General features: G+C 43.2%; 1 protein-coding gene across 1 annotated transcript in view; it reads left to right on the top strand.

Moving 5' to 3' along the window:
• The window catches only part of LAMA3 (laminin subunit alpha 3), an 881,606-nt gene that overhangs the window by 152,513 nt on the left and 703,244 nt on the right, over positions 1-25,849 (top strand). The window contains exon 4 of the mRNA XM_085605753.1: positions 25,078-25,196. Within this exon, the coding sequence (XP_085461879.1) occupies positions 25,078-25,196 (119 nt within the window). The remainder of the gene's footprint in view (positions 1-25,077; positions 25,197-25,849) is intronic.

Raw genomic sequence — 25,849 nt, 5'->3', positions numbered from 1 at the left:
GTGCATGAGAACGCACGATTATGCAAATGAGATGAAGCACAGTCCAAGGCCCAAATTGCATCATCTCTCAAACCATGGGATCCAGCTTCATCGAAGAAACTTCCGAAGAGGGCCTTCATGCCACTTTTATTTAATTTGTGCTAGCTTTTAAACCCTGTTCATTCCTGTAGTAGCAATGCCAGATCTTTTTAAAATGTTTTATGAAGTCACTGGGCAAAGAATGTAAAACACACAACTTCCTTTGCTTGTAGAATTGGTTTCTTGAAGGAGGACCTTATTTATCAGTTTAGAATGTGTAGAATACTGAAAAGCACGTTCTTTTTTCTTGATGTGAGGTGAGCGGAGGTGTTTGAGTGCACAGGGCATCAGTGCCAGACTGGCAGTAGCGGGCATCGTGCATTTCCCTGGTGGGCCGCCAGGGTGGGGGCCGGGTTTGTTACCAGGGGCCAGCAATTTCGGCCCCTTGTAACAAAATCGTCTGAAACCCAGCCCTAGCAAAAAGCTCGGCCATATCCTCCCTGGCCCCCAGGGGGGCCGGCCGAGCTGTTTGCCAGGGCCGGTGTCAGTTCCCAGTCCGGCCCTGCAGAGCATCTGGTAAGCGATTACAATTTAACACTCTTCTGCTGACTTTAAAAGGACATCTTACAATGACCTGAGGTACTGCACTCTCTCTGCCAACTTCAGCTGCACCTCCTGCAATGACATACGGTATTGCACCCCTTTTTCTGACATTAGAGGGACCTCTAGTAGCAATCGTCAGTGCTGCATCCTTTCTGTTGACTTCAGTGTGACCTCTAGTAATGACCTGAGGCACTGCTGCCTTTCTGCTCACTTCAGATGGACATCTAGTAACAACCTGTGGTACCGATACCTTGTACACTTGGTAGCATAAGTTAGAAGGATCAGATAAAAAAATCATGCTTGGTGAAGGATGCAGTGTCCTCAGGGGGACTCCTCAGTTTGAGAGGAGGTGCAGCGTTCCACTTAAAGATCCCCCAAAGAAAAAATTAAATGGTAATTAATTACCACTTTATTATTCATCCCCCGAGCCGAGCGCGAGGACGGGGTGGGGCCGCTGCTAAGTGCCAGCAGCAGGAAGGAGGGAGGGCTGTTATTGCACTATTTAAAGTGCGCATGCCTTTTCGGCCATCCGTCTTGCGTTTGCCAGCCACACATGCCCACTTTAAACATTTCTAACAACTCAGCTTTCTTAAGACAGCTAGGTTAGAGCAGGCCAAAGCCTCCAGAGCACAGTGGAGCGCTGAGTGAGGCCGATCCCACCAATCCGAGCTCTGCTCTCATGCTGATGAGTGCAAAAACAACAATTTGTTTACCTAGTACTTATGCTGATGAGAGCAGCACGAGGATTGTCCAAGGGAGTTCAAGCGTCCGGTTCCTGTGTTGGAAAAAGAAGAGGTCCAAAAGGAGGACATCGTCGAGTTCGGTAAGTTTTTTTAATTGTTTAAAAATATTATTTTACGCATGTGCGCCTGCACTCCCCTGTAGATGCCAGCAGCCAATGAGTGTCATCAGCATAAACTCTATGTTCTTTAAGTCTGAAAATGGCTTACTGTGATATTAACACATGTGCCATTTTTGATGATATGTCTGTATATGGGCTGTGGAACTATTACCAAGTGATGATACAAACATGGTATGTACTGTGGATTCATGACTGATGGTGAATATCTCAACACGCACTCATGATTCCTAATTGAAGGCACAAACATGAACGTTTAGTAGGTTTACTGCATGATGGTGCAAACGCGCCCAATCAGCCAAGTCTTTTATGTTATGGCACAAAGATGACCTGAAACAATGTTTCTGGATGAACCTCTGAACAATGGCGTAAGTTTGGAACTGCAGTAAAGATTACTGAGTGTTGTGGGAAATCTGAACATGCATGGCAGCGGTAATGATCGACATAAGGTGGTCAGTCTTGGCACTATGGTGCCCACTCATGTGTATTGCTTGTCGTGGAAAAAAAGGCAGTGCTTGCTATATTGTACACATTCTTGGAACAATGATGCCCAACCTTTGTGTAATGTTTGATTTAGCATATTGTTGGTAATTCCTTGCATATATTGAGAACATTCTTGGAATGACAGTGCCTCACATTAGTGTAATGCTTGCACTGGCATAATTTTGTAAATTCGGGGCATTTTTGTAACAATATCACTTCTGTTGTCTGAGACCTCAGCCTGTAGGATTTATGAAAATATCTACATTCATCAATGCACTCAACTCATTAAATCCTTCATGAATTTACCAATTCATCCATCCATTATTGTACTCACTTATTCAACCACTATCCATCAATGAATGCTTTCACTCTATACTTATCCATGGACTTGATTATTTGCAGATCCACCCATCCATGTGACACTGTCATCCAACCATTGACTTATTTTCATGCTTACCCACCCCCTCAACAAATCCAACTCTCCAATCAATTAAAAATCAATTGTCTTTAAAATATATTCAGACGGATTAGCTTTACCAATGCTTGATATTTTTGGTACCGTCCCAAATCGCTCAAGGTGCAAAAAGTTAGACTGAGTGCTGGCACAAACCGAGGCCTGGGATTGTACCGTTACAGTAATCCGGCCCTTGGTACAATGCTTGAAGTATTGTGGAAATATGGATTTTTCTGGTCAGTTATGTCCCCTATCTTGGACCCCAACGGTCCCATGTGCATGCCACAAGTACATGTATGTTTCCCTCCAGTTCCAGTTATGAAGACGCAAACACATGTGCGTCCACCGTCAACATGTCCTTTGACAGATCCGCCATGAATAGGCCGGATATTCCATTCCTAAATATGAAAGGCCACCGGCTTTATATGGTTCACTTATGCCACTTTACAGTCCAGGCAAGTAGGCCCTGATTCTGTCATCAAAACTCCTCTTGCCTTCTGCCTCTGAAAGCTCCAGTCCGAGCCTGCATCTGTGACCATGAACTTTGTCTCATTCTCTGCGCGGCTCACGAAGCCTGACATCAGCCTACTCTCTGCCAAGAACTGTATTTCACCTTCGAATTATCTGCTTCCCCCTCAGCCGATGCATTCCTGCCAAGTAGTTTAAGTAAACATTCTTCCAGTTGCCAAGCAAAAAGGCCCAACTTCTCTGTCCTCATGCAAGTAATTCATAGCCCTGTTACCATGGAATATTCCTACCCCCTCGCATTCAGTGTAGACACTTAGACGCTTGTACACGCACGCACAGTCAGTATAGAATAGATTCTGTCCGAGAGTCCTTCTTTTGTGGATAACATAGTTCTTTAAACATAGGATGTTCGATATGATTTGGGATTAGGTTGACTTGACCCCCCAGACTTCTCGTCTCCACATATAGAGCTAAATGTCAAGTCTCCGTCACCCCCTAGTTACACGTCAATTACACGTCATACTGCTGCGCGCGCATCTATGCCAAGTATTATCTTATAGATCCACCTATGTATTACATCATAACCAATCATGTTTCCTTTTACTCATTATTACACCCATTTTCGGTTACGCAGACCAAACGTCAATGTCCTTATCAATTGTTACGCCTACTGTATTCACTTCATTATAATGTATGTACTATAAAAGTTACTTCTTGTCAATAAAGTATGTACTTCACTTCCTGAACCCCCGTGGTGATGGAACTTGAAGCATCCGATTATAATCGATTATTGGAATAAAGCCCATTCCGAAACTCTAATATCACGGATTCTGCCTCTCATTTTACTGAGCTATTTTATAATGTTTCTGTATCAAATTCAGTCCCGGTAAAGGAATTTTTATTTACCACATGATGGCGCCCGAACAGGGACACTTTCTCATCTCACGCGCCGGCGGTGAGTTGCAGGCCCGGTCTCCTGCCACAGCTGGACGGACAATAACGCGTACCAGCAGGATTTCCTGTATCTCCCTCCGGTCAAGCGGGGGCGACTGAGACTGCGATCAACACCCAGACGAGGCGGTGAGAAGTGCGAAGTATCCCGACCAGAGCCTAGCTGAGAGAGCAAGATCCGAGGTATACAGAGACCCACCAGTCCGAAGTCAAGCCCAGTGCCCGACGAGTCGAGTCGAGTCGAGTCCAGTCCGGTTCAAGTTCAAGTTACTGAGGCCTTCCGTTTCCGAAGCTACCCGGTGAGTACCATTGCTGGGGAGGCATTTCTGACGTGCACATAGGTTGTGCCGGTCAAGACGGGTTTGGGTACACAAATCCGGTCTGCACTGTTTTAGCAGTGTATCTGTACTGTTTAGCAGTATATCAAGTGTTCCGAAGTATCTAGTAAGTGTCAAGAATTAAGCATGGTGATTTAGTTATGCAGACGATCATCATTGTTGTTTCAGTTAAAGGTTTAATGTTTAATGTTTAAAGTGTTTAAGTATGTTCTGTATATCGTGGTATGAATGACTGTTCATTATCGTGTTTATTGTATTAAGTCTGTTCAAATTCAAGTATCAGGTCAAAATCAAGTATAAGGTCAGTTCTCAATATGCCGCTCTTTTCGAAATTAAGACAGATCACTACCAGAAAAGGGGTTCTCGAAGAAGCCGTCCCTATTCCTCCTAGGGACACTCCAGGGCACTTTATGTATCACAAACATGGCTTAGACGCTATATTATTTCTTGATTTATGGGTAGACTACACCAAGGGATTACCAGAAAGTCAGAGGTGGCCCACAGCGGGGACCTGGGATGCAGAGTGCATCATGAAAGTCGAGGAGGAGTTATGGAAAAGGAAAGTCAGACAGTCACAGAAAGACGCCGTTGAGTTATGGCGTAAAGAATCTCATAGACGTACAGAAAAAGCACGTAGACAGGAAGAGAAGAGTAAAGAAAGTTCAAGCAAAGTTCGAGAGAATTTATTAATTGAGGAAGGTATCCGAGTGAAATCAGAGCAAGTAGACAGACAAAGAAATGCCCTTATGAATGGTATGTATCCCCTTCTGGCCGAAGGATTACCTAAGGCTACTCCAGAGATACCGAAAGACTTGCCACCCCCATTATTCCCAATCAAGGTACATCCTAAGGGGCATCCTAGAACCGCAGAGGATGTTTTTCTTTCCTCATATTTAGATGACGCAGCTCCCGAGTATGCTAATTCCGCCCCACGTAGACCGCATACCAGGGAGGTCCAACGCCAAGATCCAGCACCCGTATCCCTACAGCAACAAATCGAGTCACAAGTTCCGGCAAGCACATCTGTTTCTGCATCTGTTCCTACAGGTACTTCTATAGCTGAGTCCACGCCTATAGTTGCTGTGTCACGTTCGACGAATCCTTTCACACCCAACGCCCCAGACGGGGCCACGGGAGGTGCTACCAATATTTTTTCTACGCCACCTAGAATAAATAAACTTATTTTTCAAGAGTCAGCGCATTCACGTACACCCAAATTCGTAAGTGATCGTACGCTTAAGGAACTTCTTATAGATTGTAGATATGACCCGGTGCTCGGTAAAGAGGACGAAATGATCCTGGCATCATTACGTATCAGACGAGCCGCAGGGTATTTAGCGAAGCTACCAGGAATGACTGCGCATCTAGATAAAATATATCATTTTGTTCAAACAGGGCGAGATCCAGAATGTATTAACAGAGCTATGGAATACCAGAAAGTAGAGATACAGGGGGAACTGTTACGTTTCCTCATAAACTGTGTGATCAGAAATCAAGACCGACCGGGGGTAGATCCGGAAGCAATGAAAATTCTTACAAAATGGAGCCAGAATATATCAGAAGGGAGACACGATAAGCAAAATTGTATAATAGCCATGTGCCGAAAGATCCGTAAAGAAATAGAACGCCTACACGAAGAGAGATTAGAGACAGACGAGTTCGAGCAAAGCGAGGAAGAAGGGTCAGGACTGCCCGCAGGACAGTCGGACACCATAGCCTATGTAGGTAGAGGAAGATCTTGTAATAGGAATCAGACTAGATGGCATACTGACCAAATACGTCCAATATGTCCAGATAATGACAGGAATTTCCAAATACCTATAATTAACATAAGGTCTAACGAGCATTCGTTCCAAACCGCCGACAAACTACTCCGAGAACGAAGGGGTTATCATTTTCTCGATTCTATGGATGAACAAGATTTAGCAAGGGCAGCTGTTCATTGGGTGGACAGTCCCGGAAAATATAGTGATGAGACAGTAGTACGCACATTTTTGAATCTCACCCCAGATGAGCAGAGGTTAGCTGGGATTTATATGATTCAACAACTCATTATACTATATCAGAGTCAGCATTCGGACCCTGGTCCCTTACCTGACATATTGACTGAATTGCTTATGAATAAATGGAGAGGTCCAGGTACTAAATTAATTAAAGAAATTCTAGTATCAAGAAAGCAGTATATTCTTTTTGTATGCTCAGAGCATGTCTCATTGCCTGTCAAGGAAAGAACTACGTATCACCTGGATAGACAGAATCCCTTACGAGAAGTACACCCAATAAAAGGCGAGGACAATCAGTTTAAACGCGTATTTGTATATACGCCTATATCGAAAATAGAATTGTTAGAAATGAAGAAAGTGGTACCCAGTCATGACAAAGACCCAGCGGGTTTTCACCGAGAAATTAAAGACATGTTACTCATGGGAGAGTATACCTACCCCGACATCATGACAATATTAAAGGTGTTGATGCCTGCTGGCATTTATGAGAAACTCAAGGAAAAAGAGTGGGAGGTAGGTGACCAAAAGATAGAATGGTCAGCATTAGAAGCAGAAGAAAGGGCCCGAGGTCCAGGTTCGGGGCTTGGGGACAAAACTAAAGCACTACCAGGTCTACTAGTACAGGTACTGCCACGTTTATTAACTACGAAAAAGGAAGATTGGGGTACAATTTCAGCCTGTAAACAGAAGCAAGATGAAGACACTAGCGATTACTATGCCCGATTCGAGAAATGTTTTGGTATAAATAGTGGCATAAAAGCAAGTAGCGAATCATACCCGCATCTGTTTGTAACAAAATTAGTGGAAAATGCCCTGCCCCCAGTAAAGAATAGAGTATTAAAATTCGAGAGTACCTGGCAAGGTAACACTCCAACACAAATGTTACAAATGTTACAGTACCACCACAATAGAATTAGAGAGGAACAAGAACATGAACACAGACGCATGAAAGACACGAAAATAAAAATGCTAGTTTCCCAGACAGTTCCAGCTGAAGGACATAAAAAGGGTATGACACATTCCGATTCAGCAGGACCTGTAAAAGGGACATGCAATTATTGTAAAAAGCCAGGTCATTACGTACACGATTGTCCAGTGCTAAAACATAATATCGCCATAGGTAAAACACAAGAAAGATCACGGCCACTAAGACAAGATCAGAATGAACAAGGAGCTCCGCAGCATGCCCAGGCCATGCCAGCCGCACAACAGCCAATACAGTTTGTGCCAGCTGCACCACCGTTGCCTGTTGCTGCCACACAGACAACAACACGACAAATGTATCAGACCGCACAGTATGAATATCCCGAGTATCAGCGTTACGCATGAACTAGCCTAGAGAGGGAAGTTGACTTACCCCTTATCGAGATTCCTGTAGATCAAGAAGGACCTTATGTACATAGTAAATTATTAGGTCAAGATAGAAAATTTTTACTCGATACAGGGGCAAGTCGAACAACTATAAAACGTAGTGAAGTTCCAGGGGCACCCCTCTCAGGCTCACAGAATATTTCCCTTGGTTTTTCAGGAAAACCTATTGTTAATGAAGTGTCACAGCCTCTTCCACTTACGATAGGACCTCTGACCCGAACTACAGATCTATTGCTTACTAAATCATGTCCAGAAAACTTGTTAGGAATAAAAACGTTGAAAGCCCTAGGAGCCATAATATGTTGTTCTCCGGAAGGAGTAAGGTTGTTTTTACGTGATTTTAAAGGTCACTATGTATCTAGAGACATGGATCCCCGACTGCAGACTTTACCTACACATCTATGGGCACAAGGCCCTACTGATGTTGGTTGCATGAATATTACACCATATCGAGTCACACTAAAGGCAGGAGTGGTGCTACCACGAATGCGACAATACAAGCTACCACCAGATGCTGTAGCGGCTTTACTACAAATCATTGACGAGCTCATTGCCCAAGGAGTAGTTGTAGAAACAGACTCCAATGTATGTAATTCACCGATAATTCCGATTCTTAAACGAACAGATCCTACAGCGCCGCCAGTATATCGATTGGTTATTGAGCTGCGCGAGTTAAACAAATGCATTGTGCCACAATTTCCTGTGGTCCCAGATATCTCGTCATTATTGACAGCTATTGATTCCGAAGCAACATTCTTTACTGTAATTGATCTCAAAAATGCCTTTTTCAGCGTCCCAATAGATCCGGAAAGTCAATATTTGTTCGGATTTAGTTTAAATGGGCGTAGCTTTAAATTCACCCGCGCACCTCAAGGATTTACAGAAAGCCCCAGCATCTATAGCCAAGCACTGAAACGAGAACTTGACAGTATCCACATGCCAGTTAACACCGCCTTGCTTCAATACGTCGATGATCTGCTGATCACCGCCCGAAGCGAACCAGAATGTGAAAAAGCATCACTGACAGTTTTACAATTTCTAGCCGAAAAAGGGCACAAGGTGTCCCCTTCTAAGCTGCAATTCTGTGTCCAGCGAGTTGTTTATCTTGGACACTCGCTGGACAAGGAGGGAAGGCAGCTTACACCCGACCGCATTCAGTTGATAGCTAACATGTCAATACCCAAGACACAAAAGGAGGTGCGGGCTTTCATAGGCCTCACTTCATATTGTAGGCAGTGGATCCCTCAGTATGCATTTCTAGCAAAACCCCTCATTCAGTTAACCACACAGGAGGCAGCCACATCGACTGTTCTCCCTTGGACTCAGGAACACACACAAGCTTTTGAAAGCTTAAAGAAAACTTTATGTCAAGCACCCGTTTTAGCAACGCCATGTTACAGAAAACAGTTTACACTTTTTGTTACAGAGCGCGAAGGTACTGCCTTGTCAGTACTCACACAGGAACAAGCAGGAGCACACAAACCATGTGCTTATTTTTCTAGTACATTAGATCCCGTAGCTCAGGCTTTGCCTGCATGCCTAAAATCAGTAGCAGCAACAGCTTTAGCAATCAGACAAAGCGATGCCATAGTGTTAGGACATCCATTGACAGTTCAAGTACCACACGCAGTAGAGGTTCTTGTAAATAGAACGCAAACACAACACTTGACTATAGCGCGACTTACAGGATACGAGCTTACATTGTTTCAGCCACATATAGAAATCAGACGCTGTAACACATTGAATCCTGCCACACTTTTACCAGTAGTCGGAACAGACCCACTAGCCCACGACTGTATTGAAGTTATTACTATAACGACAAAACCCAGACAAGACTTGACAGATGTCCCATTGTCAGATCCAGACCTGACCTTGTATGTAGATGGTTCATGCATGAGAACAAGTACAGGAGAGTTAGTAGCCGCCTACGCAGTCACAACAGATACTGAAGTCATTGAAACTAATCGTATAAATACTTTGTCAGCTCAAGCCGCAGAACTTATCGCTCTGACACAAGCCTGTATTCAAGCCACGAATAAAAAAGTCAACATATACACTGACTCACGTTATGCATTCGGAGTTGTACATGACTTCGGCGTGCTGTGGCGAGAGAGAGGTTATTTAACTTCCCACGGTGCCCACATTCAGCACGGACCCCTCATTCATGCATTATTAGATGCAATACATCTACCCACTGAAATATCAATTATGAAATGTAAGGCCCATACGAAGGTTACTGATATCATTTCCCAAGGCAATGATCTAGCCGACAGAACAGCTAAACTGACTGCTCAAACTCAAACCCCCGACATGACAAAGACAATAGTCCCGACACCGACACATTGTATGACAGTTAAAGATCCTACTCTTGACGTAATTGACATACAGACACATGCTACACCAGACGAAATAAAGAAATGGACTGAATTAGGAGGGATCCAAACGGACCAAGGATGGATGATGAAGGAAAAGTCTGTATGGTTCCTTCCTGATTCAATGGTCCAAGTTATAATTAACACTATACATAGTCCAGCACATCTAGGAGAAAAAGCTATGCTAGACAGCATTCAACACATTTGGTTCAATAAACATTTACGAGCAGCAGCAAAACAAAAGGTCCGTACCTGTATGATCTGTTGTCAGTTCAACCCAGGAAAAAGCGTTCCCGTAGAACAGGGTGGATTTCATACTCCTAATCATCCTTTTGAAGTACTCCAGATGGACTATATCCAGATGGAACGATGTCGAGGATTCAAATATGTTCTCGTAGTTGTCTGCGCTCTGTCCCGTTGGACGGAGGCATACCCGGTTTCAGATTACACTGCCCCGACTACTGCCAAACAGTTGGTTCGAGAATTCTTCCCACGATACGGTTTACCACGTGCTGTTTACTCAGATAACGGCCAGCCGTTCTCATCCGAATTAATGAAACACGTTTCACTTCTGTTAGGATATCAGTGGAAATTCCACTGTGTCCGACATCCCGAGGCAGCAGGTCTCGTAGAAAGACATAACCAGATACTGAAAATTAGAATGTCCAAAATATGCAGAGAAAAAGGTGTCGATTGGGTAGTAGCGTTACCAGTTGCACTCTTTTACATGAGAATGGTAGCACACTCTCGAACAGGGCTATCCCCGTATGAGGTGATCTTTGGCAGACCACCGAATATGTGGGGGACGCCTATACCACGCAAAATAACTGATATTGACTGTAATATGCTGACAGATTACTTGGCTTCCTTGATGTCTGCACTACAATCTTCTCGTTCACAGGTAGCTGCAGCCTTTCCCGACAACACTGAGGTGAAACCCCATGACGTTGTTCCGGGTAATCTTGTATTTGTGAGGAATTTCGACCGAAAGACTCAGCTGGAGCCCAGGTGGAAAGCACCCAAGTTGGTCCTGTTGACCACAAGAACAGCCGTGAAGATCGAGGGCCGCAAGGGCTGGATTCATTCAAACCACATCAAGAAATTTCATGGACTATCTTCGGATATAGACATTGTGCCCTGCACCCCCTCACAGACTGATACAAAACTCCCTTTTGTTGAACCGAACAAATCTGAAAATTACAAACTAAAGCTTAGGCCCACCAAGTCGAGCAATTTGATTGTTTAAGTCCTCTCCAAGGTGAAGCGGTTGAATTGTCTCTGACATGTATCCCTTGGACCTGAGTAGAGAAAATACCCGAAAAATGTTGAAACGACAGGCGTATTGTAAATCACTGCGTAGCCACTGCATAGTGACATTATTAATTTTGTTTTTATTGAGTCTTTTAATAATTATTACAAGTATGTTGTTGCACATATATTACCCTATTTCTAGACATGTTTATAATGTTGCTGCTGAACATTCTTTTAGTGACTTACCTCCGCATGAATTGTCTTATAGACTTGCGCTGCGCAATAACACTTTCATTAGTATGTTACATCATTCCCATCAGACTAGTAATGCCACCAATTGTTGGGTGTGTGGCCGACTCCCTCCCTATCAGAATTATGAAGGAGTCCTGCCTTTCTTTCCACATCCATTTACACATAATGGCTCCTGTGGAGCATGGTTTAGCTTAATTAATTCCATAGACTCAGACACAGCAGTTTACCGAGATCATTGGGTATGGGGAAATCTGAACCTAGCTTTACTCAAGGTCTGTTACCCTGACAAGGAGGGTCGCCCCAAAAGAACAGGAACTGATCTAGAAAATGAAGTATATGGATTAGGTAATTTTACACCTAATCTCATGATTCTAAATGTCGTATCTGAAATTGAACTAGTCTTACCCACCATGTCAGTATTTCCAGCGAAGGGTGAATTGTGTGTAAGAAAGGTTGGTTCCATACATATGGGCCATAGTAAATGCACTACTATAGTAGAATTCAGTGATCAAGGAAAATCTTCATTTAGAGCTTCTCGCCACTCCTACTTTATATGTGGTCAGACTGCATATATGCGTCTACCCCTAGATTGGGATGGTACCTGCTACATTGCATTCCTTTTGCCACCTGTTTTCCTAGCTCCTCCTGATTATTACAGAAATATTCATTTAGTACACAACAGAGAACGGAGAGATCTCCCCATTGTCGATTACACTGAGACGGCATGGGACAAGTATGTAGATTTTAATAAAGGCATCTTTCCCTATATAGGTACTGTTACTAACAGTAAGCTGATACGTAGATTAACTAGAACCCTTGAAGCAGTAGTGAATGAGACTATTTCCGCCTTAGGCAATTTAACGGAAGAGCAGTCTGCTATGCGGATTGTTGTGCTTCAAAATCGTCTTGTCCTTGACGTCATCCTGGCTGATAGGGGCGGAGCTTGTAGGGTCATCGGATCAAGCTGCTGCGTATTCATACCAGAAAATTCGCCATCTGTATATAAAGCCATCACTCGCCTTCATAAGATTGTAAGCCAGATACACCAGAACCCAGGCACTTGGACTTGGTCCAGTTGGTTTTGGAATGCGGTATCAGCCTGGGGATGGAGAGTTTTATCCTTCCTAGGTATTGGCCTTCTCATACTATTCAGTTGCTGTCTATGTCTACAATGTGGACCAGCGATTTGTGGTCTGTGTGCCACATCGTGCATTCCACATCAAGATTTTCATTCAAGATCCCGGAAGAAGAAAGAAGAACAAATGATGCTATATGAACAGATCAATGGATTGATGAAGATTGATATCTCTTGAAGGGCAAGTAGGGGACAAGGAGGGAATGTGGAAATATGGATTTTTCTGGTCAGTTATGTCCCCTATCTTGGACCCCAACGGTCCCATGTGCATGCCACAAGTACATGTATGTTTCCCTCCAGTTCCAGTTATGAAGACGCAAACACATGTGCGTCCACCGTCAACATGTCCTTTGACAGATCCGCCATGAATAGGCCGGATATTCCATTCCTAAATATGAAAGGCCACCGGCTTTATATGGTTCACTTATGCCACTTTACAGTCCAGGCAAGTAGGCCCTGATTCTGTCATCAAAACTCCTCTTGCCTTCTGCCTCTGAAAGCTCCAGTCCGAGCCTGCATCTGTGACCATGAACTTTGTCTCATTCTCTGCGCGGCTCACGAAGCCTGACATCAGCCTACTCTCTGCCAAGAACTGTATTTCACCTTCGAATTATCTGCTTCCCCCTCAGCCGATGCATTCCTGCCTAGTAGTTTAAGTAAACATTCTTCCAGTTGCCAAGCAAAAAGGCCCAACTTCTCTGTCCTCATGCAAGTAATTCATAGCCCTGTTACCATGGAATATTCCTACCCCCTCGCATTCAGTGTAGACACTTAGACGCTTGTACACGCACGCACAGTCAGTATAGAATAGATTCTGTCCGAGAGTCCTTCTTTTGTGGATAACATAGTTCTTTAAACATAGGATGTTCGATATGATTTGGGATTAGGTTGACTTGACCCCCCAGACTTCTCGTCTCCACATATAGAGCTAAATGTCAAGTCTCCGTCACCCCCTAGTTACACGTCAATTACACGTCATACTGCTGCGCGCGCATCTATGCCAAGTATTATCTTATAGATCCACCTATGTATTACATCATAACCAATCATGTTTCCTTTTACTCATTATTACACCCATTTTCGGTTACGCAGACCAAACGTCAATGTCCTTATCAATTGTTACGCCTACTGTATTCACTTCATTATAATGTATGTACTATAAAAGTTACTTCTTGTCAATAAAGTATGTACTTCACTTCCTGAACCCCCGTGGTGATGGAACTTGAAGCATCCGATTATAATCGATTATTGGAATAAAGCCCATTCCGAAACTCTAATATCACGGATTCTGCCTCTCATTTTACTGAGCTATTTTATAATGTTTCTGTATCAAATTCAGTCCCGGTAAAGGAATTTTTATTTACCACAGTATGATCTTGCAGCAGAAAACACGCAAACAATAATATAAAAACAAGTATTGGCAATGACAATATGTCTGAACTTGGCACGCTGGGGTGCTGATTATTTTTGATTGCAAGCACATAACACTAACATAAAAGTAAGAAAAAATAAAATATGCAAAAAATAAAGTGTGATAGCCATATGCTTGCAATCAAAATGTCAATTTTAATGATTGTATATAATTTTAATTGAGCAATATGGATGCTTTGTAGCAGGCAGGTGGACTTAGAAGAGGTAGAGAATACTTTTTTTGTTTAATTCACATCACCGGAAATTCTTCTTCTTAATGCTGCAATGAAAATTTACTATTGGCTTTGAATCATTGTAATATGAAAACAAACATTAAACACATAAGGATGAGCAAAAAGGTAAAAAGGGTACAGGATAGAAGGAAAAAAATTCTTGTCAAAGTGAAGTATCATCACATCACCCCTGGTTCTGATGTGTTATTCTTTTTAAGTAGATGAGAATATGTGACAGGCAAAATACCTTAACTAACAGTGTTAGCAGGCATGGGTCGACTCTGTGCTGCATGCTGTATAATGTGGTGTATTTTCACGTATGGATTTTTCTGAATAAATGAGACAGCCAATGTCGTCTCTAGACCATACCGAAAAAAACACACTTGGAAGACCAAAAATCGACATTTTCTTCCAATTGATAAGCTAAATATCTTTAGTTTGCAACTTCGAACAAACCGTGTGTACACTTTTAAGTCAAATATTACAGAAGAGAGGCAACATTTTATATTTGTCAAGTGGGGTTTAAGAATTTAACTAACTGTAGAAATCACTGGAACAGCTATTCTTTGCAAGCTGGCAGACTGCAAATTCATGTTTGTTCTAGACTCAGAGGAAGCGTGCATGGAAAAGTGATAAATAAATGGCTTACCCATGTTTGATTGCGAAACTGTCAATTCAGACAGGCAAATGGAGTTCAGCCCAAGATCAGCATCTCGGGCAGTGTGCCCTTTCACATGACATCATCCGGGAGCTTTAAGAAGTCAGTCTCAAAGTCCAGGCAGAGGTATGCTACTGAACTAGCTCTAAATAAAGCTACTGCTCAAATGGATAGGTAATTGTAAATAGTGCCATTTACATGGGCAATAATGTAATAACTTTGAAGTGGTAGGGAAATAAAAATAATTATTTGTATTTCAGTAACTCGTTGCTAAGTCTACCAATTAAAGTGATTTTATTTTTAATCAGTTACCCTTATACTATATATCACTCTGCAGTACAAAAGAACGTACATTTCTCAGGCAAAAAAAGCAAATGTGGAAAGAGACTTCTGCAATGGGTGGTAAATAGAAACTCTTCCTCTGAGAAGCTACATTTCTGTCCTCTGTCAATGAAATTAACCCTAGAAATGAGACACAAAGTAGACTCTTTGGGGCTTATTTACAAGCCTCTTCCGTCGCCGGTGTGTCACTTTTAACAGATGTTGCTTAGAGATCTTCATCATCAAACATGTTTTTTTATGCAACACACCTTAGAACGAAAACAATTGTTCTAAATCCAATATTAGCATCAGAAAGTATAAAACAAATTAATTTATGGGATAGTGCTAGAATGGTGGTATTAGATAACGTTTAATAAAGGTGTGTTATGATTCCACAGTGTATTGATACATTTGCTCATTCCATGCTGACTGTGAGATTTCCATTGCTTTCTATATTAAAAAATCATTTGAAAGAAGGCCCTCAATTTGGAGGTGTGCCATGATACTTTTGGGTCTCTGCTAGGGATTCTGTCCATTTCACAATTGAGTCTCAATATTATGTCAAGACGGCCATCACAGCAGAGAGGATTTTCCTCACACTCCAATGAAGCCTTAGGCCAGTCAGACACACAGCAAATACCAAAGTTAAGTATAAGGATGAAGTCTAGCTTTCTCGCATCTCCATGGAATCGAGGATTGATGCCATCACCACAGACCCCACCCTGCTGCGAGATGACCATCGGAAACTATCAGATAGGGTACAATCTACAGAACAAGCAGTGGCAACTCTGCAACCACAAACTTCAGACTTGCAATCCCAGCTTATCACTTTACAGGAGGAGGTCTGCATACTGAAGGACCATGCTGAGAACACTGAGTGGAGATCCAGGCGTAACAATATCAGAGTGGTGGGCCTCCCTGAGGGGGCTGAGGGCAATGATGCAGAGGCATATATGTATACCCAGATATGCATTTTCATTCCAGTGAAGTTATTGTCGCCCTTTTTTCCGGTGGAACGTGCTCACAGGGTCCCACCCCATACATTAGTGGCACGCCTTATGCGTTACCATGACAGGGACACTGTTTTGAATGAGACACACAAACAGGACAATTTGTTAGTTGACAATGTCAAAGTCATAGTGTTCCCTGACTATACTCTAGCTGTTCAGTGTAAACGGCACACTTTTCTTGAGGTTAAATGCAGGCTGCGGGAGCATCACATCCAATATGCACTTCACTTCCTGGTCCGTCTACATGTCCAGGTGGATGGTGCAACGCCATTCTTCTCCAACCTCAGGGATGCCTGGACCTGGATGGAGTCCCATCCACTAGCCGGCCCCTCTTTGTCTCCGGACAGGCAACCACTGCCTGGAGGGAAGAAATTTAAAAAGCGTACACGAAGCCCAACCTCTCTGGCCCCTCGCGTGCTCAGCTCCCTGAACCTGGAGGAAGTCATCCAAGAACGCCGTAAAGCACTACAAATGGTGGCAGATTTTTGTGGCCGCTCCTCACTACAGTGTGAATGAAGACGGCTCCAGATCCTCAGGGGATGCAGTCTCTCTCACATCTGACATCATCCCCCCAAGCACGGATGGGATGCCTTTGGTGACTCCTAAAACATCCAATGATATCCTTTAACAAACAATTTATCTGTATATGCATATTCACATCACTTGTTCTCTCCCACTTGCTTGACCGTTATATGTGACATGTCTCCTAATTCATTGTGGGAGGGGAGGTCGGTCACTATTGTTCTTTACACCATTCTCACAGGCTTTGTGTGCTGACATGCCACTCTTCGGTTGACCTGTATATGTTATGTGGGGTCACGCGGTCCGCCCTGAATGTTTCCGTTTACTTTGGGACATGGCTGCTGTTCAATATCTTGCATCCCTGCTCACCTCCTTTGACCGGCTACTTCCTACCAGTCCTTAGCCTTATTTGTCTGGGCAGACATCTGTTGTACACCTGCTCACAATGGTATTACTTGTGTATTGTTATCATGTTACGTTTTTGGTTCTTTACTGTTTTGGCCAGCACATGTTCCCCACCCTACATTTGATCAGACTCACGGTCTATACCCAGGACAATCAGGGCTCAGACATCCCCAAGCACCATACCATGGCTACCACTAATGTCATTACTTGGAATGTGAGAGGTATTCATACCCCTTCTCATGCATATGTGGTATATTCCTATCTGCAGCATGGGCGGAAGCACATAGCCTAGCTACAAGAGTCCCATATCATGCCCCAAGAGGATTCTAGATTGCAGAAACGATGGAGGGGCCATGTGTTCTCTACTAATTACTCAAACTATGCTTGCCGGGTCTAATATGATTTCAGGTGGGGGTCCCTTTTGCTCCCACGCATACGGTTATTGACCCGGAGGGTTGGTATGTTTTCATTGAGGGCTGCCTGGATGGTACATGGTTGCTCCTCAGGGCGATACATGCCCCTAATGTGAAACAAGCCCCATTTCTTCATGCTCTATCAACAACTTTAGCCCAGTAGAGTGACATATCCTGAGTACTGGGTGGGGATTTTAATAGCGTCCTTGACGTGGGATTAGACCACTCCTTCCCACCCTTACTCTGCACTGTATCCACCTCTAATTCCCATGCCCACACCACCTGATTGGTACACTGGGAGTTACTAGATGTATGGAGTTACTGAAATCCCAATACTAGAGTTTATTCCCACTATTCACATCCCCATGGCCTACATGTCGGCTTTGACGGGTTTGTCTGCACTCAAGACATTGTTCCACATATTGCACATACAAGATATTGGGCCAAACACACTCTGATCAAAACTCACTCAAAATGCAGCTGTGCTGGGAACAGATCCCACCACCTATACCTACTTGGAGACTGCAAACTTCCAAATTGGAAACCCCCCCTTACAGGATTCCATCACTGCTAATATCACCGAATACTTTCACATTAATGCTGGTGCAACCTGATCTCCCTCGGTAGAATGGGATGCATTCAAAGTGTCTATTTGGGGGACTTGTATAGGTAATGCAACTTAATATGCGTCATCATCTGAAAAAAAGACAATTTACATTTGGAGGGATATCTGCTGGGTCTTGAGGAATTAGCTAGATCTTTTGTCCCCGCCCCGGAACAGCTACATCAATCCTGGTGTGAGCATCTTGCTCTTTAGGAAAGGTTGTGCTGCCTTAACTACGCTGACAACTAAGGGAAGAAAGCTCTTGTAGGATAAATAAATCCAGTTTTAAAACGAAGTCAACTTGTTATTTGTCGCCTCATTGGTGTAAAAAAACACCTTTACGAATTGAAATAATCATATTTAGATACTCTATGTAAAATTAACCAAAGATGCATTGATGTACTACATAAAGAAATGCACCAGCAGAAGTAGATTACAAACACATTTTATTTGTTTTAACTTTCTTTTACATACTTTACAGAAGAAGGAAACAAAGCAACACCCACTAATCAAATTTAAAAAGCAAATTAACTTTTCTTGATAGCTTAGGATAGTTTAAGAAAAACACAGATGTTATGAAAAAACACAGATGTTATCAATAAACAGTAGTGTTAAGGTAGACAATGTATCCACATTGAAGGACAATAAACCCTTGTTGGTAGTGACCAAATATTAACTGTCTCCAGGTAAAAACACCTAGTTACAGTAGGCCGGCCAATACAATAAACAACTCAATTGCGCAACACTATGACTGCGACATCGGTCTATGAAAACATTTTAAATTCTGTGTATGCTTTTCATATTAGGGGTTGATCCTGGAAGATGTAGGTCGACAGGTTTTGGCCTTAAGCTTTGTGGCATCTTCAGGACTTTGCAGAACGAATGTCACCCAAGAATGGGCAATGCCTTAGAAGACTATCAGGAAAAAAGAAGGTTGCATAAAAAATGGAGAGCCACCATGTAAGCTTTATGCAGGATAATGCTGGAGTTAGTGGCTTTTCAAAAGGGCTCACCCTCTATTTTGATTGTTGTGCGAGGGGGCCTAAAGCCCCTAGTTCGGCTATCAATGTGTGCATAATCCCATGGCTGTAGCAATTACTTAACAAGTCCTGGGATAGTTAGCCTGAAAGGGTGTGGCAAAAATCCTTTAGTGTGCTCATACAAGTCTGGGTTGGAGGCACGATCGACAAATTGGCATGTGAGGACTCACTATGCCATGCCTTAACTACGTTGCCCACACTAAAAGAACACACGCAGATGCGGACCACCCAGGTACATTGTGGCATGGCTGATCCATCAGGAAGTGGCCAGACGTTCTATCCCGTCTATTCGCTGAAATGAGTGGCAGTTATTGCACACACAGAGGGATATACATTCCGACATTACACAAAATTATACTCAGTTGTATCTCTCGGTGTCTACAGCGCTTTCGGGAGCCATAAGCAACTTTTTGGCTGACGTGGTTCTGCCATGGATTTCGCCTGATGTCCGAGAGGGCCTTGATGGGGGCATCACCGACTTTGAGGTTCAGGAAGCAATTTGCTCACTTTCCACCAGCAAGCCCCAAAACCTGATGGACTACCGTCCACATTTTATAAAGTCATTGCCCATCCACTGGCACCAAGACTGAAAACATTGTGTACCCCTGCACTCACTGCAGTGGCCTTGCCACCCTTGTTGAGTCTCTGTCAGTCTCCTGAATGAGCGGGGCGGCCTCACATCTCAGTTTAGATTTACTTATTGTTTTGTTCCCCTTTGCCTTATTTGTTACACTGGTATTACATAACTGTTTGCAACTTTGTTCATTGGCATCTCCGTATTACAACAGTGCTCCTGTATGTGTATTTTTATTACCATTTGCTACCTTTACCATTTCTGTTACTACGGTTCATCTGTCTCCTGCATACTAGTGCACAGCCTTTATTACCTGGGATGTATGTAACATATCACTGTATTGTGTATGCATGCTTTTATTAGTATACGTATCCAGTGGTGGCCAGCACGGATCAGAAGTGGCGGGGCAGGAGGCGGGAGAGTGGCTGGGTGAGGGAGATCTAAAAATAAAATTATTTTTTCAAAAACTTTGTTAGAAATAGCAATATTTTAAAAAGAATAATACTTCTGATTTCACCAACTCACTCTGAGGAGTGCAGGGTAGATTGGATCCTGATAATCTCGTTCTCCCTTTAGTGAGCTTGATGTTGAAAGATTTTTTGGGAGGAGGGGCCTAAAATACACCGCACTTCCCTTGCCAGCAATCATCTTGTAAAGTTTTCATTTCATGATGTGTAATAACATCAAATTAATTATTAATCCGAAGTGAATACATGTCTAGATATAGCAATGCGTGTAAAGTTCATAATGCAGTCTAAAAATAAGTCATTTACACCACACAAATTATAATTAGAGAGAGTGCAGTCTGATTAAAATGAGAATATTCACACTGCAGGAGGTAGTGTCTTTGGGTCCACCTCCACATTTTATACTCTACTAAACGTATGTGGCGGTCTGGGTCGGCTTTAGCGCTGGTTGCGCCCGGTGCGACAATCTTTTTTGGCACCACCCCCATGACCTCCTCCTCGGATTCCCTCATTGCCACCCAACAAAAGTGCCCCTCATCTCTTCAAAGCCTCTCTCTCACATACATTTCATGTGTTTTAAAGCGCTGGTAAAGGCTGGCTTTACTAATACACTCAGCTATCCACATAAAATACAGATCCCTTGTTTTCAGCAGGCATATTCAACTGCCTCTTATCTTGACATTTGTATTGCTGCCTTAACCACAACAAACTCTGCAGCAGGTGCTTTTAAACCGTAAGATATTGCTAAACACATCGTTCCCCTGAGGTTAGTGTTCCTTCTCCAGATCAGCGCCCAGTGCAGCTGCACCGGTTGCACCGCCCTAAAGCTGGCCCTGGTGGCAGGGGGGTGAAGACGCTTATTTGTACGGGATTCTGTCCTGTGCAAATAAGCTGCACTTCCTGCCCATTGCAAAAAATATTAAAACATGTTTTTAGTTTGCCTGGCTTAACACTGATGTTTACATCTGGTGCATTACAGCATGGCAAGTGGAATTTTCTGTCAATGTGGGACCAAATCACGAGACAGCATTGACTACATTATTTCTCAATAACAGGCTAATTATGCACCGTAATATGGCACATTCTGTGGCAGTATGATGTTGTCATTTTAACATACATTAATATTATCTGAGGAAAAGCTTCATTTCATTACTATCTGTATAATGTCTGAACTCAGCAATCAGCAACGGAAAGTTGACCAGTTGAACTTTCCCAAGGGTCACCCCCGCGTAGCACGAACGTGTGGCTTTTAAGTTTTGATGATCCATATGAGCTTGAACGTTTTTAGCAGATGGTGAATTATGTGGCAAGTACAGTAAATCCATAAGTATGCACAGAATGCCATGACTCTGATTATATGGAAAGCAGCCCTCAATGACCCAGTCTCTGTAAGAAATTAGGCAAACTTTATTTAAATTACTTTGGAAGTACCTAGCATATGTAATGTATACATTGTGTACATTAAGTACATATGGGCTCGATTCCGAGTAGGGTGGAGTATTTACCGCACCCAATAAATACTGACTGAATAGCTGGGTTGTGGATTTTACTGGGTGTGGTAAATAGCTTTTTCCCCCAAGTTTCTCACCTCAGAATGAAGCATGGCACACATTTGTATTTCATCGTGGCAAAGTCCACATGGTTTGCATTTTTACCTGCCCTTTTTCTCAAAATAATTCTCCAGTTTTTGCCTGTGAAATCTGTTAGGGGAGAGCAATAGGGAATGCTATAATTATCTCACAGATCGGAATTCTGAACCCTCCACAAACTCCGGGTTGTGCAGGAATCGTAATTTAACTACCTACTCGGAAGAGGGTGAATAGTGTTCCGAAATTCACTGTAAGTCACTTGTGTGGCTGACTAACATTTTAGAATGTATAAGTTATACATGTATCACAAGGGAACTGCATGTTTATCTAAAAAGGCTGTGAACTATGCATATGTCGAAGCATAATATGTTATGATATTCAAGAAGTAGTGGATATATGGTGATCACCCAGGCAGTGGCGGCTGCTACTTAACGGGGGTGGCGGGCTGGAAGGGATGAAAAATAAAATAATAAAAAATCACTTACCAACAGGTCCTCTTTGGTCGACTAACTCCAGAAGCACGAAGCATGAAGCACACACGCTCCCAGATTCCCCTAGCCAATCAAGACGCTGCTGTCACCAGAAGGACAGCAGTGTCATAATTGGTCTGAGCTCCGTGGTTCTGCACTCAGATAGGGACTTGGAGCCTGGGCATGTTCTCCACCCAGGCTGTGCAATACCGCCAGGTGGAGAATATACTAAGTGCGCATGACGGTTTGGCAGGCCCAAGACAAACAGCCAAATTGTCATGCACACTTAAGAGAGTGCCCACCTCTCCTCTTCCTGCTCTGGACAGCCCAGCCGTGCCCCAGCTCGCCCGCATCTAGAACCGTGGCAGTACGGAAAAATAAAATGATAATAGCATTGCGGTTTTTTTTTAACTGCTCACAGAGCAGTGTGGTGATGCTCCTCCGCCTTGGCGAAGGAGCCACCGCTGTACCCAGGGTCGGACTCGGACACGAAATAGGCCTGGGTGCCAAAATAAAAGTGGCCCCCATTAGCGAATCAAATAGTTTAAAAAAAATGTCTCCCACTTGCAAATCAGGGCAATTTTGAACTTGTAATGACATGCTTCTTGTGCTTTGCAAGGCATGGGCATCTGCCTGCATTTTGGCTTGCTGCAGGCAAATTTGTGGTTGTATCAGGGAGATCAACAGTAAAAGTAAGCACACCCGACCTTACAACAGGCCCACAAACAGCCAAAAAACGGTCCCACGTGCTACTATGTCAGACTAGCCCTTGGGCACTGCCAGATTGCCCTATTGGCCAGTCCAACAAGCCTCTCCTGATCTTTTGGGTGCTGTGTAGCTCTGTCTGGAATCCGTACAAGTGGACCTACAAATGCTTATGGAGCACTGGAGGGATGAGCACTGATGACGTGGGTAGTGGCGCTAAATGGAAAAGGGGGTAGTGCATTATATGGAGTCATTTTTATGTCTTTGGTAGTATATCAAAATATGTAGTACAACCCCAAGCTCATTTCCCACTTATTCCCTCCCAAGGTATGTAAAGTGGCCCTGTGTGCCTGCACAGCCCCATAGAGGAGAGATTACCCAGGTAAAGAGACAAGCAGGGCATTAAACGAATCTTGTTCTAGACAGGACAGTAGACCATTTGCTGGCCATAATGTGTTTCAACTGCCAAAGAGGGTATTGTTCCCTAAGGTAATGGGGAAGCGTAGAAATTTAGTCCTGCAGGGTGGCAAATGTTTGTCTTTAGATGTGTGGCATAGAGTTAGGTTTACCTTATATGTTTAAACCCGGTATAAAAAATGCAATGACCATTAGTACTCAGTATTTTTTTAAATTCAAGAATGTTTTTTTTCCCTCATTTACATTGATCATTGGGTACATTTTATGAAAGAATACGTCCCTTATTGCTCAACCAGTGGCAGCGTGTCTTCTCAAGTGGAGCACTCGATTTATAAAATGGCAAAATGTGGCATAAAGTAGACATGTAGATTATATTTTAAAAAAGAAGTTTAAAGTGCGAACAAAAAGTATAATGCTTGTTCATTAAGAAGATGATGCCAATAGTAAGATTTCTTAAGCGCGTCAAAACATATTTATTACACTGCTTCTAATGAGAGGTTTGGAATAAATTAATATTTTGTCAGAATATTGCAACCAAAATATCTTCTGACGGAATATGTTGTTTTGAATATTGTTTACAAAAACATTGCCTCATTGGAGTTATTAATGCAAAATCTATACCGAATGAAGCAATATGTTTGTAAACGCAGTGGCGGCTGCTCCGCAATGGCAGAGAGGCGTCGCCCCACTGCCTGGCTCAGAGCCAGCAAATGTAAAATAAAACAATGCTCTTGCATCGCTTTATTTTACATTTGCTGGCTCTTAGCCAGCGGTGTTAGGACGGCCGGGGCCTAGGTATAGGAGGGGCGAGGAGGAGTGCTAGTGCACTCACTCCCTAAGTGCGCATGTGTTTTGGCCGTCCGTCTCAGGCCGACCAAAACACACATGCGCACTTAGGCTCAATGCCGCTGGGCTGGAGAAACCCCACAGAATCCTTGGGCTGAGCAGGGCGTCTTTCCTGCTTGCTGAGCAGCGCGGGGATTGGATGGGAGTCTGGGTCCCTGTGGCTGCTGGGGCCCAGGAAGAAGAGGAGAGGCGGCAGTGCGAGACTTGAAAGCTGGAGGCAGCCATCGGCAAAAGGTAAGTTTAGTTTTTTTAAAACCTTTTTTATTTGTAAGCCCCCACGCGCGACCTCTCCTGCGTGACCCCACCCTCCTGACCCCACAAGTTCCACCACACTTTATTTATGAAGGATGCCGTTGTGTAAACGATATTTTGAACACAATATTTCTGGCTGAGGATATTTTTGCTGAGGATATTCTAACCTTCACCATTGCTTTATGGCATTGAGTGCAAACACAGTATCTCTCAGCAGTGAAAGGGCCAGGGACTTCAACAGTGTTCTTGACTGATGTACCTTGAGTCATATTAGACTGGCGTTATTCAATAATGTAGACATTACAAAAGGCAACAGATTGATGTATATGACGCAATAATAGAAACATGGTTAAAATTCTAGAATCAACACATACCCATTTATAGTTTTACATACAAAGCGAGAAGTACTCGGGAGGCTACTTAAATAACAATAGACATGTTCAATGTATATGCGACTGTAAATAAACTTGTTTTTTTTTTAATCTCCTCAAGGATGTTACATGGTTTGAAAAATTATTCAGAAAGTGAAACACCTGTTTCTTTTTATCTGAATCAATATAATGTATTGTTTTTCCTTTGGCAGATTCTAAAATAGATTGCATAGAACGTTTTCGAAAAGGAGTTAGGGAGCCCATCACAAGAGATGATGACGTCATTTGCACTACAGAATATTCAAGGATTGTGCCGTTGGAAAATGGCGAAGTAAGTACCAATGGTAGGTGACAGGAAGTGGGAGTAAGGGGTGTGCTTAAGCCTCAGACCGTACCGTGTACGCAGCTTGTGTGTCGACAGTACGTTCAATCACAAACCTGCAAACTCCACTGTGGATAACACTTGCTTGGTTAATTTCTGTTCCTGCTTACATTTCTGATTTTTGTCAGTCGCCATTTTAGCATATCCACTGACTGCTCAGCCGCCATTTTAGCATAGGCATTCTGACTGCTATTCTACAAGGAAGACAATGATGCTTGGTCCTGATCTAGCGTGCTTTTCAAAATCATTATACACAAGATGTTTATACATAGAAGATACAACCGAAGTCCTTAAGTAATTGCTTGTTTAAATGAATTTTGATTCCAGTGGTGGCTCCTCCACAATGGCGGAGGAGCGTTGCCCCACTGCCAGGCGCAGAGCCAGCAAACAAAAAATCTAGTATTGTTTTATTTTTCATTTGCCGGCTCTGAGCCTGCTTGTGCATGGAGGGACAGGGAATGGTAGGGGGGAGGAGAAGTGATTTGCAATCCCTAAGTACGTATATGTGTTTGGCCGGCCATCTCAGCCCGACTAAAACACACATGCACACATAGGTTTCTCCAGCCCGGATGCATTTAGATTGGAGACTTTTGGAAACACTT

Source organism: Triturus cristatus, chromosome 5_1 (assembly GCF_964204655.1).
Source record: "Triturus cristatus chromosome 5_1, aTriCri1.1, whole genome shotgun sequence".
Classification (NCBI taxonomy): Eukaryota; Metazoa; Chordata; class Amphibia; order Caudata; family Salamandridae; genus Triturus; species Triturus cristatus.
The sequence above is the reverse complement of the archived record's forward strand: the minus strand, read 5'-3'. Positions and strand labels throughout refer to the sequence as shown.